The 17,279-nt window shown below is 41.2% G+C and overlaps 2 protein-coding genes across 2 annotated transcripts; one reads left to right on the top strand and one right to left on the bottom strand.

Moving 5' to 3' along the window:
* Nucleotides 1-272: 272 nt before the first annotated feature.
* Nucleotides 273-17,211, bottom strand: LOC147159614 (protein NLRC3-like). Its single transcript, XM_086059666.1, has 8 exons — nt 16,947-17,211; nt 16,557-16,622; nt 14,165-15,995; nt 13,922-14,092; nt 13,586-13,759; nt 13,465-13,511; nt 12,397-13,398; nt 273-1,245 (listed from the first exon to the last, which is right to left on the bottom strand). Exons 1-7 carry the CDS (start codon nt 17,200-17,202, stop codon nt 12,818-12,820), a joined length of 3,126 nt encoding a protein of 1,041 aa, XP_085915792.1. The 5' UTR covers nt 17,203-17,211; the 3' UTR covers nt 273-1,245; nt 12,397-12,817.
* On the top strand, nt 538-1,423 carry LOC147159615 (thyrotropin-releasing hormone-degrading ectoenzyme-like). Its single transcript, XM_086059678.1, has 2 exons — nt 538-921; nt 999-1,423. Exons 1-2 carry the CDS (start codon nt 802-804, stop codon nt 1,149-1,151), a joined length of 273 nt encoding a protein of 90 aa, XP_085915804.1. The 5' UTR covers nt 538-801; the 3' UTR covers nt 1,152-1,423.
* Nucleotides 17,212-17,279: the final 68 nt, after the last annotated feature.

Genomic DNA, 17,279 nt, shown 5'->3' on the forward strand with positions numbered 1-17,279 from the left:
AAATATTCGATACATTCTAATGGTGTTAATTAAGCAATAGGAAATGAGCGGCAGTGCATTATTGTGGGAGAAGGCATTCTTTTGCTCCCATCTCTACGATGGGCAGCCAGAACTGCCTGTTGGCTGTTAGTCTGTTTGTTGTGTCTTAGGTGACAAACTGTGGCGGCGATTGGACCACACAGTCATGCAGAGGAGGACCCAGAGTGAGACCGCAGATGCGACTGTGGAGGTCCACACTTACCTGGGGGAACCCAACATAAGCAGGATGTCAAACCCCCTGGACTACTGGGAGCTGCACAAACATGTTTACCCAAACCGCTACAAACTAGCAATAACCTTTCTCTGTACCCCGGCCTCATCCGTCCCTTGCGAAATACTATTTTCAAAAGCAGGAGAAATCCTATCTAAAAAAAGAAACCTTTTAAAGCCAAAAACTTTGGAAATGCTAGTTTTCCTCAATAAAAATGAATGAAAGGTGTGTCTTGTTCCTTGTTTATATGTCAATGTCTAAAATAAAGAAATCATTCTTTCAAGTACCACACGCACATTTATTCACATCACAGCTCCCTGCCCTTTGGACCACATCAAATCCATGGTATCATTTTAATCACTCTGTCTGTCATGACATTTATTTTCCACATGAAGGCGCAATAGAACAAATTAAGCCTCATGATGCTTCGGCCCAGGAGCGAACCAGTTGGATGGAAGGCCTCATTGCTTCATGATGCTTCAGTTTACCATCACGAGTGACACCAGGCGTGTGCGTCGCATGACCCCGTGTCTAACACGCGTGTGCGTCGCATGACCCCGTGTCTAACACGCGTGTCCGGGCAATTCAGGTACGGCGAGGCGCTCTTCATGAACTCCAAGCTGATCAGCGGCGTCACCGAGTTCCTCAACACGGAGAAGGAGCTCGATGAGGTACTGGCCCACGTTAAGATCGTCGTGGTTACCGCCCATCACTCGCTAACGGTGACTTTCCACCTCTTGACACACAGCTGAAGGAATTCATCCAATCCAGTGGCGTGGGTGCGGGGCCTGCGTTGCCGCGGGCGCTGGAGATCGTAGAGGGCAATGTGCGCTGGCACCGCCTCCACCGGCGACACTTCTACCAATGGCTGCGCAAAGCTTCGAGCCCCGCCCACGGCTGAAGTCCTCCGCCTAGCAACATCTATCTTACAGGTTAACGACTTGGAAGGACTCGCGTGATTGGCTGCCTCGTTGCCTCTCACTTCCTGACCTCATCTGGAGAAAAAAGCAAGTTAGCAGCGGTCAGGTCAGTTAGCCGTTAGCAGCTAGTGGCTAACAGTCACATGACCCCAATGTCTGATTGCAATCAGTTTATCAGTCAGACTAGAAGGGATTGTCAGCCCTTCAAAATAAAAGCATGTGTTTTATCCCACTCATTATAAAGTATTTTTATTTTCTTGGTATGTTTGTACAAGAAAAGATCTGGAAGCCCGGCCCACGACAAGCCCCTCTCACCTGGTCTTTCCCAGCCACTCTGATGGAGGCTTTGCGTGAACTCGTATTTACATTTAAAAGATAAGCAAACGTCCACCAGTACCTTGACGAGCATGTGTCACCATGGCAGCAGCAAAATTGGACTAGTTTTGTTTTCACCATGAAAAAGGAACTATCAGATCAACATGCTTGTTCGCAAATTGATCCGAAATTGTTTGGAACTGGACACGAGTTGGTTCAGGACTGGAGCAGGAAGGATTACAAACTGGGTCAATCTAATTTGGAACTGGATCAAAACGGAATCAAGATAGGTTTGGATCTAGAGCAGAATGCATTACAAACTGGTTTGGAACTGGAGCAGAATGGATCACAAGCTGGGTCAAACTTTTTTGAACTGGATCAGAACTGATTTTAACTTGGTTTGGAACTACTTCAAAACCAGATCCCAACTGGTTTGAAACAGGAGCCGAGCCTGTTTTTAAGCCGGATCTGAACCAGTTCAAAACCAGTGCACAACGGATTACAAACTAGATACAATTTTGGAAAGGATCGCAACTGGGTTGGAACTCAAGTGTAGTAGATCCCCTTTATTCTTCCTCTATTCTGATCCAAAAGTGTGCAAACATTTGAGCCAAACACTCACTACTTTGCCTGCTTCCAGACACTCGCCTTGTGTGTGTGCGTGTGTGTGTGTGCCTGTGCGCGCAAGTATTGTTGTAATTACTTTTCTGATTCTGTCAGCGGTTTCCAGGCCAAAAAGCACATACAACTAAGAAATAATTTATACTTTTAATTATACTTTTAAGTGTCAATTAAAAGACTAAAAAAAAAAGCAAATTATTGAAGATTTGTTAAACAAAATGTGAAATGGAGGAAAGAGGAAGTAGAAGACAATTTCCTCGGACTGCTTCCTGTGCTTTCCTGTCTTCTGTTTGGACAATAAATGAAAATGTTGACATGTTGCTTTGCTTTCATTTAATCACCTCAGCTGCAAATCTCCTTGAAAGGCTACATAGTGACAATGCTGGTGTGCTAAAAGGCTAACTGTTGGACTGCAGGACGTTTTTCAGAGGTTGACAAATGTATTCACTTGTGGAGCAAGCAGGACACACTGGATGTCAGCATGCTAGCAGGCTACTTATTAGCAGGCTAAATGCCAAGCCAGTCTTAGATTATTAACATTGTTTTTCAGTTTCAATTTATATTTTAACCGTTTTGGATATTAGTTATAAAGATATAAATTTAAGACAACAGTTAATTCATATGTTAAGCCAATCTATAGTCCTTTGTTCTCTTTTCTGGGAAAGAGAAGGGTAACAGGTTTATTTTCTATATTATCTAAAGGGAGTATAGTTGGTACCAGTCTCTGTCCGGTCGAAGAGAGCCCAAGGACAGGCTTATTTACTATTGTTCAAGTCTAATCTAATTTGTACCCATGGGAACTTGCTTATGGGAGGGGAGAGGGAACTTTTTGTATAACACTGACTTTGAATAAATAACTGTGTGCAAGAGGAGGTGGGACACACAATCTGAACGGAACACGGCTTGAGTGTCTTCATTTTGTGTGATCAGAAGCTTCTGAATAATTATACCTTTGCAAAGGGACTTCTTCACCAGAATCTCACCATTCATTTATTGAACACGCAAAGATTACAATACAAATATTGTTCAATCTTATCAAATGGTGACCTCCGACGCTGAATTCTAACGGATGGTGGTATTTTGACGATTTACAAGCTGCGGCGTTCCCGGACGGGCGGAACTTCTAGGCCTAAATAAATAAAGTACGGTAAGTGGAGACTTTTATCCACGTAGGGAGGTTCTGTCTGTTTGGGATCGCTGCAACTGGGTTTTCGTCTTCTAAATTGTCTAAATTTTTACATGAGGTCTGTGTGAACAAGTTGTAGAGTTGATGTCATTCTATTGAGAGTTGGGATTTTTCCTACGACATTGAACTGTACACGTACGTGGGGTGGTGCATTTAAAGTGACGTAAGTGCAGACCTAGGAAGCCGCATTTTTGAGACAGGAAGAAGTAGCGGCTTGATTTTTGTTGTTGTTTTGTTTTGTTTTCGTCTCGCTACGAAGAATCCTTAGACTATGATATATATTGAATAAAAGGGTTGCCGGATGACGTGAGAAGTCTTTCTTCCACTAAGGCACTGCTTTTTTCTTTTTTTGCAGTTTGACCGATTGGGACTAATCGATAAGTACTCATGATACTTACTTGAAAACGTCCATTTACACGTAATAAGTTATTTTGAAATTGCGCCTGTTTGAAATTGAACAGTATTGAGGGGTCCAGGTTGATTACAGCGATAATTGGATTTGTATCGCTGTATTTTCAATCGAGAGATTACGTGGTTTTTATTTTATTTATGGCGCTTCTACTTTTGTAGTTTTGAGGTCAGGATTACCGTATGAATTACTTTTGTTCTACGGTTTAATTTGAAAGCGCGTGACAAGTTATTTTGAAAATAAGCGCCTTGCAAAAATTTTGCAATATATTCAGGACAGTTTAGCTCAGCGGGATTGGATAACCGCTGTGTATAAACGAGAGGTCACGTGATTCTTATGTGTGTATGTTCTGTGGCCAAATATGTTATTCCTGTAAAGATGTTTAAACGATGTCGAAATTGTTTAAACGTTGTCGAATAAATTTAACCTATTGAACTATTATACTAAAAGTGAGACGTCACTATTGATAAATATTAATACTACTTGCGTAGAATATAAACCGAAAGTGGTAAAAAAACTATAAATGGAGGGCGATTTAGAACGTGACACTGTATGGTTTGTCCTGAATGTGCTTCCGGTTCATAGTCGGAACTTGTGCTTGGAGTCGCAGCCATGCGGAAATAAAAAACGTCGATGAAAAATGAAAAAAACAAACTATGGATCGATTGTATGAAAAGCTGTCGCTGGACAAAATGGTACGAGAGACTTTTGTATTTTCTTTAATAGATGCTGGTAATGATACAGTGTCTGATTTTGATGCTAAAATAACTTCCCCTCCGAAATAAGCTGAGCCGTTTACGGGTGTTTTGTTTAAAGTTATTAACCCGTTTATTGAATTACCGTATACAACTGCGGTTCAAATGCTGCAAGATTTGCAGACAACGAATTGATAGAATAAAACCGTTTATTATTTTATAATGAATAAAGAGTGTGTGCGTATATATTTGAGTGTGTGACCTAGCTTCTAAAAGGTGGGGGCTATTATTGTGATTGTGAGTGAGAAATGTGCGTATGGTGATTTTGTTTGTTTTCCTTCAATATCTTTAACTAAGTTTGGTGTTGTTTTTGTGTGAGATGAGACTGGTGTGATAATGGCGTTTGTTTTTCGAATGGGAATGTGGTAAAATAGGTTTTGCGATGTATAATGCTAAGACCCCCCCCCCCCCCCCCGTTTCTAGGTTAGAAGAAAAAAGGGGTTAGAACATAATGTGTCCTCGTAATGGGACTTTTTCTCTTTTTTAGGTAAGAGAGGAATGATAAACAATAAAAAATAAGTAATAGTATTTGAAAGATATTGTTGAGTTTTTGTAGAAGAATATTAAATTAGTGTTTTATTTTTTATTTTTTATTTTAATTTTTTAGTGACTGAATTGATAGTCTTTTACACTATATTATTTTTGATGAAGATGGTTAGTTTGTTAACTTTCCCTTTTCGGGGCAAATGAATAAAGAATAATGATAAAATAATAGTATTTTGTATTGAGCTATATTGAGTTAACATAATTATACCTATATCTGTTCAGCTGTGGCTAGAAGTTTAGATAGTTGAATAAGAAGTTATAAATGTTTTTGAAGTCGATATAATAATAATGATTTTAATATTTGTTTTTTCTCTGAGTGTGTCATTTCAGAAACTGATGCTTAAGTTCCAAAGCAGATGAGGGTTTGATGGCCTTCACTGATTACAAACTGCGAACGGGATTTGCCCCAGCTGCTGATACATTGTATTTGCAAGTATTGCTAGTAGCTATTTTGAAGGGTATTTCAAAAAAAAAAAAAAATAACAAGCTGTTTTTTACGAAACATTTTTGAGAAAGCAGAAAGTGAACTATCTTGCTATGATCCCATTTCCTCAGTCTGGCATTGTAGTGCATTGGATCAGCCGGAAGCATTCGTTGGTCGAGGTGAGCGCCTGGAAGGACCGAAAATGTGTCATCGGGTCCACATTGCAGACAGCGTCTGAATGGACGTGGCAGAGATCAAAGGTCAAAGCCGCAGCACAGTCATTCTCCTCCTGTGCCTACAAAAAAACATGGTGCTCAACTTCCACAATGCCCAGTGACTGTGTACAAGCCTCATTACAGAGATGTCTCCTCTCATCGCTGATGCCTGCTGAACATTGTCTGACACAGCCGCCGCCCTGAACATTGACTTTTAAAAAAAGCTGGTGGTCTGACTTGGATGCGATCCTTCAATCAGTGAAATGCTGCACGGTATATGCAAGGCATTCTTAATGTGTTGGATGGGGAACTGTGATCTATAGCAAGGTATTTCAGGAAATTGAAAACGACATATGTGAATTTGAAATGAGGGATTGAGAAAATTTATTTCAATCTATATCCTACTAAATTTTTGCCTATTTTCTTGGGAGAATCAGTTTCTGAATTGGTACAATGGGAATTTTATTAATACGATATGATACGATATACTTTTATTTTTTTTCGTGAGGAACTTTTTTCTGGACTCCGTCCAGCTGCAGCTACAGTATAGAAAAAATAATAGAATAAAATGAGTAGCAATAAGTAAAAGACTTCCCAGAAGTTTTCACAGTAATATATATTATTAATATATATATATTATCTAAGTATATGTTTTATATATATAATATTGAACCATGCATCTTATCGTACTGAGTTGATGCTATTTAATAAATAATAGCGAGTCTGATGGTTAATTTTAGATTATTATTTTTTTTCACAGCACTGTGATTTATGAATCCCAGAGATATTTTTTTTTGTGTGCTGTGTTTTTTTTGAGCCCCACTAATATGTAGAAGAGGTGAAGTTGATTAACAGTTTGAGAATAATTTTTAGTTTGCTTAAATCTAGGAGTATTGTTTTTAATTTTTATTTTTGTTTTTGAAATGGTAGATATTTGTAAGTTTTGTGTAATTTGTATCCTGAATTAGATTAATATGGTTACCTCTATTTTTTATGGCCCCAAAGTCATTATATATTAGTGTCTTAAATTGTATCTGCTTGTGCTTATTTTTATTGTAGTGTCCTGTAGCTCTCTCGTTTACCTCATAGCCTGATTTAGAGGGTTGTGTTATTTACGACGTCTTTTGCGGAAAGCTATGGTCTGATATTCCTTATTTATGAGTTATGAGGTCTCTATTTTATCCTCCCTTTATCTCGACGTGTTTGAAAAAAATCAGTGGATCTTTGTCAAAATGAGGGAGTTTATGTTTAAGAAATTAATCAATGTAGATGAATTAGTAGATCGAAAAATGAAAAGGTTTTGAAGTGATAATCCACAGTTTGAATATGAAGAAATCTACCAGAGGGAATCGAGCGGAGCAAAGTAAGTCTGAAGCAAGCAAGGACAATAATGCATATTCGTCAGATGAAGGTAATTATATTATATTATATCTTTTACCTCAGAAAAATGTAATGTTTGGAGCCCAGTGTTTGCAAAAGAGTATATATAATATGAATATATGTGAGCTTTTTCCAGGATGTCACGATTCGGCCGGTCGTGGGATTCTTGGAAGAGAATATATGATATGCTAGTAAAATGATTCCTTTCGGGATGGTGAAAGGTTCATTTATGCAAATTTAGAACAGTAAATGTCGTGGTAAAAAATTACCTACTATTGAACAAAACCTATTTGAAAAATAAATATTTACAAGCTCTGTCTGTTATATTAATGAATGAGTGAATGTCATTCAACTCAATCAAAGGCTGGGCTCTATTTTCACTGTCACAAAAATAGATCTTTTCCTGTTCCAACAGCACAGGACCTACGGATCTTAACCAAATAACATTTACTAATCCCAACTAACAAAAACTATCAGGGTTTTTCCTCCAAATAAAATTAATGTGGGTTTATGAGAAGACTAAATGAACATATTTTATTCTCAGGTTGATGACTGAAAGGAGAGACGAAATTCCACAACTGGCCTACAGGGCTGCCGGCTATCTCATCAACTGATGATCATCAATCTTATCACCTCCGACCTGGGAGCCACGTCAGCTGACCCAGTGTTCGGTTCTGGAGCGGCCGTTTTGACATAATTCTACATCATTCAACGGATCAAGTCAAGTGCCTTTTCCTGGGCAATCATCACGAGAATCACATTTGCAGGCAATCTATTCTGGGGTTCTGCAAAAAGCTGACAACGTCATCTTCTCATTCAACAAAGAACTTCATCACGAGATGGCTTCAAAGAACACATATTTGTCTGCCGATACATTGCGACACTTTTTAATGAACAACATTTTGTGTTAAGCCTCACATATGCTATGCTTATTCCACTAAAAAATCTTTTAATGTATCAAATTGTTTTTTAATGCCATATGATTGCTAAACTACCTCATCTCCTGCTAAAGGGATGTTTTAATGATAATTATTTTCACCACACAACCATTGAAAAAAAATGTTTTAATGTGTTGAGCTCTCACGAGCTCAAATGAGGGAATGTTAGATTATTAACATTGTTTTTCAGTTTCAATTTATATTTTAACAGTTTTGGATATTAGTTATAAAAATATAAATTTAAGACAACAGTTAATTCATATGTTAAGCCAATCTATAGTCCTTTGTTCTCTTGCCTGGGAAAGAGAAGGGTAACAGGTTTCTTTTCTATTATATCTAAAGGGAGTATAGTTGGTACCAGTCTCTGTCCGGTCGAAGAGAGTCCAAGGACAGGCTGATTTACTATTGTTCAAGTCTAATCTGATTTGTACTCATGGGAACTTGCTTATGGGAGGGGAGAGGGAACTTTTTGTATAACACTGACTTTGAATAAATAACTGTGTGCAAGAGGAGGTGGGACACACAATCTGAACGGAACACGGCTTGAGTGTCTTCATTTTGTGTGATCAGAAGCTTCTGAATAATTATACCTTTGCAAAGGGACTTCTTCACCAGAATCTCACCATTCATTTATTGAACACGCAAAGAGTACAATACAAATATTGTCTACTCTATCACCAGCTAGGGGCTAATCGACCACCCGGACTGGGGAACTTCTTCAAAGGTTCACAACTTTATATTTTACTTCTTTCACTTAATGTGCTTCAGCTGTGGAGTTAGCAATCAGCATGCTAGCAGGCTACATGTTAGCTGCCTGGGGACAACAACAAAAAAATCCCACTTAATTTTAATAGCAACTAACAATTATTTTAATATTAAATCTGTCTGTTATTTTGCAGATTTTTTGGGGGGGGGGAGAGAGAGAGAGAGAGGGAGAGAGAGAGAGAGAGAGAGAGAGAGAGAGAGAGAGAGAGAGAGAGAGAGAGAGAGAGAGAGAGAGAGCTCTATTTTTTCCCCCCTGATATTTGGCTGATTAATTCCTGAATTGAGATAAGAAAGATTTAATTTCCATCCCTTTATTTATTTATTTTTTAAAGGACTTTATGTCAAATTGACAGTGCAGAAAATGAACAAACTTTAATTGTGTTATTAAAATTACTGCTTTGGTCCATAACATGTCAGAAAATAAGCAAAAAATGTTGATCATTGTTTTGCAAAGTAAAAGCAAAGGTTTTGTTTGATTCAGATGATGACAGAAAGGCTACCTTTGGCCACATGCTAGGAGGCTAAATGCTTTACCGCCTTCTCTAAGTGTTCCTGCATACATTTGGAAAGTTTCTCGGATTGTTTAGTGTGTGAGCCTAATCCTCTTCCTCGTTCCGCCTTTTTTCCCTGACAGCTTCATCCTGACGTGTTCTTTCACCCAAATGCAAGATTTTTGCTGGAGAGGAAACGAGGAAGAAGAAGGAGGAGATAATTGTGAGGAAAGTGAATGTATAAATATATTAAATAATATGAAGGGAAAGTAGAAAGGAAGGAGAAATTATCATGAGAAACTGGACACATTGTTAGCATTCAAAAATGCCGTCTACCATTCCAGATAAGGCAGCAGCTTAAGAAAAAAAGAGTGAAAAAGTGTAATTTTCTGATAAGTGTTGTGGCTCGTTGCCAAGGCAACAGCTTCTCTATGCAAAACTGTGTGCTGTAAATAAAGCTGTGTAAATAGGGAGAATATTTGAGTGTCATATTCAGAATAACAGCATGTCTAATACTACAACACAGTGGTTGAAAAACTTTTTGGGGTCCAGGAAGAAATTTTCCAAGAAAATCCCTGTAGATGGCGATGTTGCGTAACTTTTGATTTGAGGTCAGGACCCATGTAAAAAAACAAAAACAAAAAAACACCAGACTTAAATTAGGCAGATAAAATATCAAGATCCAGACACAAGTAGCAAATCCAGCAGGAAAGGGCCGAGTGCTAGTAAACCCGCGTCTATTAGGCAACGATTAATTGGACATTTAGCAGTCAATCAAAGTTTGCTCTGCTGTCCAATTATTGAAACTTTGTGTGAACTTATATAAAATAAATGTTATTAAGCCAAGTCATTCAAATCATTAACATGCCAAGCTCATTTTGGTTGAATCAAGTAAATTTACATTAGCAACATTTAATATTTATTAAAACTTTGAGAAAATATTTGTCAGTTATTTGATGCATATCTTTTCTGTTCATTTTAAAGGTTAGCAAGCTATTCCAACCTAGACGGTTGCAAGTTATTTTATTCGAACTTGAAGAAAATAATAAATCAAAGAAGAAGAATTGAGTTTCACTTTAAGTCCTTCAACAATTCACCTCGCGTATTTGCAAGTTGGGGCGGAGTTGTGCTCCAGGAAAACGCACACAAGTTGACAGTAGATGATTGTTTCTGCTCGTACTTTCAAATGGAGACCCTGAATGTAGCGCAGCCTTCATTTTGTGACTCATACTCGTAGTGTGCGTATGCGTGTGTGTGTGTGTGTGTTTGTGTGCGTGTGCGCGCGCGCGTTAGTGTGATTTGAAACACGCAATTCGACACCTCCATTACAATCTTTGTTAGAGTGCACGTTTACTAGTAAAATGTATGAACATGTATCTACTAACCTCGCAAATCCGTGAATACTTTGTGGGCTGACAGTCCTTTCTGTTGATTGCTGCTATCAATCTTCGTCTTTTATCTTCATTAGTAGGTATGCGATAAAAAGCAACATTTGGTTTACTCCTTTGTCTGTCTGTACAACTGACCGCACAACAAGATACGACCATTTTATAAGATAATCGATTAGATAAAGAACTGTACGAGATTCAATGGTTTTAATAAGGGCAAAGTGGCGTCCAGTGACCCCGAAGGGGCGTTCCCACGAGGGCTGTGACGTCAGGTGTAATAGGTCAATACAAAAGAGTGGTGTGTGTGTGTGTGTATAAGGAGTCTGGCAGGCTGCGATTAGACAGGAAACACGAAGATTAATAAGGCGCAAACAACACAGCTGATATTCTTTGTTTTGGAGTGTGCATGTGCGAGCATATTTAATTTGACAATAATAAAATTTGCCCTTTCCTAAGTATAATTCCACGTCTCCTCTTTGACAGTTGCCATGGTGACAGTCACATGAGTAGCTTTTCTAAAGTCAACATCTCGACTCCTGTCTGCGATGTCACTTCCTGTCCAGGCCCCGCCCACACCCGCGCGCTGATAATGTAATGAATCATAATTATGACACTATTATTTGAGCATTATACGCCTGCGACCAGCAGTAATGGCCGCCATCGCTGCCTCGTCCTTGAGGCGGAAACGATAAATGAGCATCGTTCAGACGACAGAAAAAGAAGATAGTGAGGAAAGAAGTTTAGGAAACAATTTGAGGTGGAAAGTCAAGGAGGTAACCGTAAGCCAAAGAAAAAGTGTTGGCACCCTCTTCAAAGATGGACATTTCCTCTCTCGCATGTGTGTGGTTTGTTTGTTTCTCTGCGTGTGTTTTTTTTTTGGTGTACGCGTCTGTGTGTGTTTGTGTGTGTGAGAGACAAATGAGCTCTGCAATTGGCTGCAATGGGAGGAGTCGGTGTGAGGAGCTGATTGGCTGATTGATGGCGGCAGTGTTGCATCGTTGGCTTTCGCTCGTCAGTCTTCTTAATTGGACCTCCTGCCAGGGGCCAATGGTGCGGCCCAGATAACACGGTGGGCGGCGCTAACGGGTGTTTAATGTGCTGGCAAACCGCTAATGGCACACAAAATGTCACCGCTAATGCTAACATGTGCTTTGTTCAACATGAAGGATGACTGATGTGTTCCCACAAAGTAAAACAACATTTAATATTAAAACTAGCACATAATAAACACTTCTTAATAAACTACATACAGTAAAAAGTAAACATTAGATGAGCTTTAAAAATGATGAAGCTACTATCTTAGCTTTGACCCATGTAAATAATTAATTTAGTGCAACCTAAAAATGTTGTTCAGTTGTAGAAAACTAATTAGTTCTCAAGTGGCCATAATTAAAGAATTGCCTTTGTTTCTTAACACAAATAAACCTTTTTTACTTCATGTAATTTGATGTAGTTTTTGAACGTTGACACAAATTCACAATCAAAATTTTTAAGCTGTCTCAAATATTTAACGCTGTCAAAATGTCAACATTAATAGGAAAGTTTGAATGAGAGATCTAATATTTTGAATTACCGCTTTGTAAAAAAAATTCCCGGTTAAATTAATATAGAAAAAAAAAAAAAAAAGCAAAATTAAACCATAAATGCATGAAAACTCTTTAACAAAAAGTGGATCAAAGCTTCCATATCTGACCAGCTCAGTGGATTAGTGGTAGCGCTAGCAACATTGGCTTAAAAAAAAAAAATCTAAAGATGTTGGCTCACTACATAAACATGTCATACAGTTGCCTTACTTGTATGATGACAATGAGTTGAACAAATGAGTTGCTCACTGTTCCGTTCACCGATGAGTTCTAATAGCACAGTGCTGTGCGCCACTGTGCGGTGAGTGAGGCAAGGGCCCCCTCTGCTGCCCCAGGTGTTGATTACAGTACCCAAATCCATCCCACACTGAGGACGTCACTTCACACAGTATTGTGAAACATGTCAGTGTGGGTTGTGTTGCAGAATGGGCTCAGAATAGAGGCTGACATTTATATGGGATTCTCCTGTTAGTCAACTTTTTTTTAATGTAGCTGACATCCAAAATGGGAGCGGTACAGGAGTGGAAGTCATTCAAGCAGGAGAGGAGTGGGAGTTGTACAGGACAGAATTGTTTGCTTTTTTACCATGGTCCTGGTCTGGGACAGGATTTTTCTGTGGGGTGCTTCTGTCTTAGAAGCGGGTATATATGGACTCGCTTTCCGCACTGATCGACACAGAATCCCCCAAGCCGTCAAATCCATTATCAAAGCCGAAACCGAAAGCCGGATAAAGTGGCTGCGTAAAGGTGCTGTCGTAGTTGTGTAGGAGTATCATCCCCTCCGAAGTCACTTTGTAGAAGGACAACTTGCCCCGGGGATGGTCCAGAAATACGCCGACCCTTCTAGATGCCAGAGAGGAGCGGACTTTGAGATCGGTCGTTCTGTCCTGGTGGCGCGCCGAGTAAGTGCCATCTTCATCGCACAGCAGCACCCAAGAGGCTTCCGTGTCTCCGAGACACGCGTCGTCACCATCCCCGACCCGCCGGATGCTGTCGTACGTCACACCAATATAGACCTTCCCCTCAAAGTCCACCTCCCAGTAGCAGCGTCCACTCAGTCCGTTGTTGCAAAGAACCTGACGCCAGCAAGTGAACCTCTGCGGGTTTAAGGGGTACTGCTGCTCCTCCTGCACCACCGTCACCGTCTTGCAGTGGTCTGATAATTGGAGGCAGTTGTGAGCCGTGTTGGGGTCCAATGTGGGTCTACAGAAATCTGAGAGACAAGAAGGCATCTTTACATCTTTAAAGTCTTTAGTCATTAACAATTAAAACAACTCACATTTCTTTAGGCCAGGAATCAAACGTTCTATGCCGCTGCAGTCCAGACTGAAGAAAGACGCCAAGTGTCATAATTCAACATGAACAAGCACTTTGAAAGATCAACACTGTTTAGATCCTACTTGAGATTCTTCAGGCTGGTGCTAGGATCCTTTTGGACCTCCGTTAAGACCCTCTTTCCCTCCTCTCCCGGGTTATTGTAGCTCAGGTCCAGCACTTGAAGGTGGGAGGGGTTCAACTCGAGAGCCTTGGCCAATGAAACGCATCCTTGAGTTGTGATCATGCAGCCCGACAGCCTGCAACAAAGGAAAATACCGCCTGAAGTCAGGACAGGAACATGATAAAAACTGGAGGCTCCATGGAAGTATTTTGTGATTCTTCTGCTTGGCTATTAAGCGCAGTGATTCCATTGAATGTTCAACAGGAACCACTCAAGATCTATAAGAAGACATCTTTACCTGAGGACTTGTAAGATGCAGTGTGGCTTTGCCAGTCCGGCCGAGAGGATCTCGACTCCATCGTCGTACAGGTCGTTGTCACTGAGATCCAGATCCCTCAGGTTGGATGGTGAGCTGAGAACGGAGGCCAGCATCTCATAGCTTTTCTTGTTCAGTTTGCAGTTATTTAGCCTGGAGAATACAAGCAAGAAGCTTGAATCACCGCAAGCTAAACATGATGCCTGCTGACTTTAGGGCACGTACAATGATTTTTGAGAAGCCTTGATCACTGGTAGCAGCATCAGGACCCCTACCACCGAGGCAGAGTACCGCTGAAGGTCAAAGCAATTCATCGCTTCGTCAGATGTCAGTAAGAAGAAGACCAGGGCCGACCACATGGCCAGAGGGGGACTTTCCGTGAAAAACTTTCCTGAATTTAGGTATCTTTGGATCTGCTCCAGCAGGGAGTCATCTTTCATCTCCTTTAGACAGTACAACAAGTTGATGTTCTTCTCTGGAGAGTTCTGCTCTATCCTTTTCCTGATCAATAGGACTGTTTCTGAGTTGCTACGTCCTGAGTCCTTAGGGGCCTTCAGCAGTTCACCAAGGAGGTCCTGGTTGGACTGCAAAGAAAGGCCCAAGAGGAAGCGGAGAAACAAGTCCAGGTTTCCGTCGCTCTTGGAGGCTTTGTGGATAGCAGTCTCATGGACCTGAGCAATGGGCTTCTTCTTACAAAGCATTAGAAGACCTTCCAGTGACAGCTCCGAATCGGCTAGGACGTTCTTTTTGTCATGGAAGAGGCTCATCATCACGTACAGAGCAGCCAGATACTCCTGGATGGTCAAGTGGATGAACTGAAACATCTTGAACTGTCGGTTTTTCTTTAGTGGTTGTACCTCCTTAAACACCTCAGTAAACATTCCAGAATGTTTTGCGGCCCCAAGGTAATCAAAGCCACTTTTGTGCAGGTCCTTCTCAGAGAAAATATGATTTATTTTCAGCAGGTTGTCAAACGCAAGCTTTGCGAGTGCTTTGACATACTTGATGCTCTTTTTTGTCTGTCTTTCCTTAGACTTAACCAGGTGATAAAGTAGGAACTCTGTGTACAACTCAGTCAGGGTTTTGGGCAGCTCTCCCTCCTTTTTAGTGTCCAAAAAATCCTGAAGAACTGTGCTGGTGAGCCAGCAGAAGATGGGCAGGTGGCACATGATGAAGATGGTGCGAGATTTCTGGATGTGCTTAATGATGTCCTCCTTATCTGGGAACCTCTTCCTGAAGTAGTCCAGCCTCTGGGAATCACTGAATCCTTGCACCTCTGTTATGCTGTTGATCAGGCGCTGCGGGATGTCGTGAGCCGTAGCAGGCCGTGTGGTTATCCAAACCCGGGCGCAGGGAAGAAGGTTCTTCTTGATGAGGTGTGACAGGAGCACCTCCACAGGGTAGGCTTTGGTCACGTCAAGGTCCACCTTCGTCTTGTTGGTCAGGTCCAGTTTGAGGCGGCACTCGTCCAGTCCGTCCAGCACAAACAAAATCTTGAGGCTGCTGCTTTCGTAGTCAAGCATCCCGGATGCTTGCAGCCTGACAAATATATTATTTAACATCTCCTCACTCATGACCTTGGTCTCACAGATGGAGTGTCGGATGAGCTTTGCCAAGGAAATTTTTTTCCCTTTCTCCAAATTCAACTCGCGGAAGGTGAAGGGAAATATGAAGTGCACGTCTTTGTTGGTTTTTCCGCAGGCCCAATCCAGCACAAACTTGCGCACCAGGAAGGTTTTTCCGATCCCCGCAAAGCCAATGGTGAGCAGCATGCGTATCGGCTGCAGCTTCCCACTTGCGCTTTTAAAGATGTCACACGGTTCGATGGACTTCTTGGAGAAGCCGCACATCTCCATCTGAAGGACTTCATGCTGCTTGTTCGGGATGGCGTCAGAGCCGTGGGTAATGTGGATATCCGTGTAGACGTCCTCCAGACGCAGCTGCCTGCAGGCCTCTGTGGTACCCTCTGGAGCGTTGATGTAGTTAGTACGCAGGTTCTCTTGCAGCTTCCACTTCAATTTGGTGATCCGATCGTTATCGGCAGAGAAGATGCTACCTGAAGGAACACAATGGTCACACGGTATGGAAAAATGACTGGATCTAATACAGAGAATACCTGAAATAAATATTTTAAAAAGAGCTTGCACAGTTTATTATCTTTGCAAAGTTGTAAGATAGCAGATATAGCTTTCTGAAATCTGGCACCAAGGAGGTCCCACCTAAACCCGTCTTTATAGGTCCGTGTGGATACCTTGTCATCCAGGTCATGATAATCCACAAAAGCTTAAACGGTGCAACTGGACTCGACTTGGTTGTTGAACACGCTTTACCTTTAATCTAAAGGCTTCTTCATTGTTTCTAAATGTAGAGCTAATTATTTCTGCAAGACTACAAAAATATTCTGATAAGTGGCAGCAACTGGTCAGCCACACATGGCACTATCAGTAACCCTTGTAACCACCACCAGGGGGCAAACCTACACGAGGGTTGGGGAATCCCGCTCCTAAACGCGTCCTCAGCAAATGAAATGTCCTGCTGCCTCCATTCAAAATTTGCAGAGTATAAATCAAGGCATCTTTTTTCAAGATTAAGAAGCAAGATGATGAGCTCTACTCACTTTGTCTATTCAACCCGCTGGCCTCTCTCCTCCTCCCCTCTGCGTTGCTCTTACCACGCTCACGGGCTGCACAAGACAGACATGCTTACAAAAGCTTGGACAAGAACTTTGTTGAAAGCTCTGACTCATGCAAACATGAAGGCACACTCGTCTTCCAGGGTGGGAGGAATTCATGGGGGGTATTCCAAAAAGGAGGTTCAACAAATGAAACCTAACCTTGAACTCTTGGGTTCAATGGTGATTGGCTCAGAGTTTCTTTTACACCTTCTGAAACGGATAATTCAGTTTCCCTCATCTCAAAGTTGACTTCTTCCGAGTTTTCACGTAGCCTGCTTTCTGGAATACCCCCACCACCCCCGCCACAGGGACGTTCGGTATGGTCTACCTAACCTTTTATTCGCTCTATGTCGCCGCGCAGCTTCTGGGCCAAGTCGCACTCATTAATCTTGTCCAAAATCTCGGCGGTCTTCTCCAAAGCGTTCTTGCTGTACCTCTTCACCAGCTCGTTGACGATGTCCACACTTTTGGCATTTTCATGTACGCTCGTGGGCAGATGCGTGTAGAATTTGAAGGACTTGAAGCTGTCTTCCCCCAGCTCGATCAGCGTTTCCAACAGCAATTCCTTGCTCTCAGCCTCCAGAGCCATTTTCCTTTTAAGGAGTCAGTCTGATGATAATTAGCACACTGGCTGTCCAACGTACTTCGACTGTTGATAGGGGATCT

This window comes from Leptonotus elevatus, chromosome 17, assembly GCF_054856555.1.
Source record: "Leptonotus elevatus isolate MCC_2025b chromosome 17, RoL_Lele_1.0, whole genome shotgun sequence".
Lineage (NCBI taxonomy): Eukaryota > Metazoa > Chordata > Actinopteri > Syngnathiformes > Syngnathidae > Leptonotus > Leptonotus elevatus.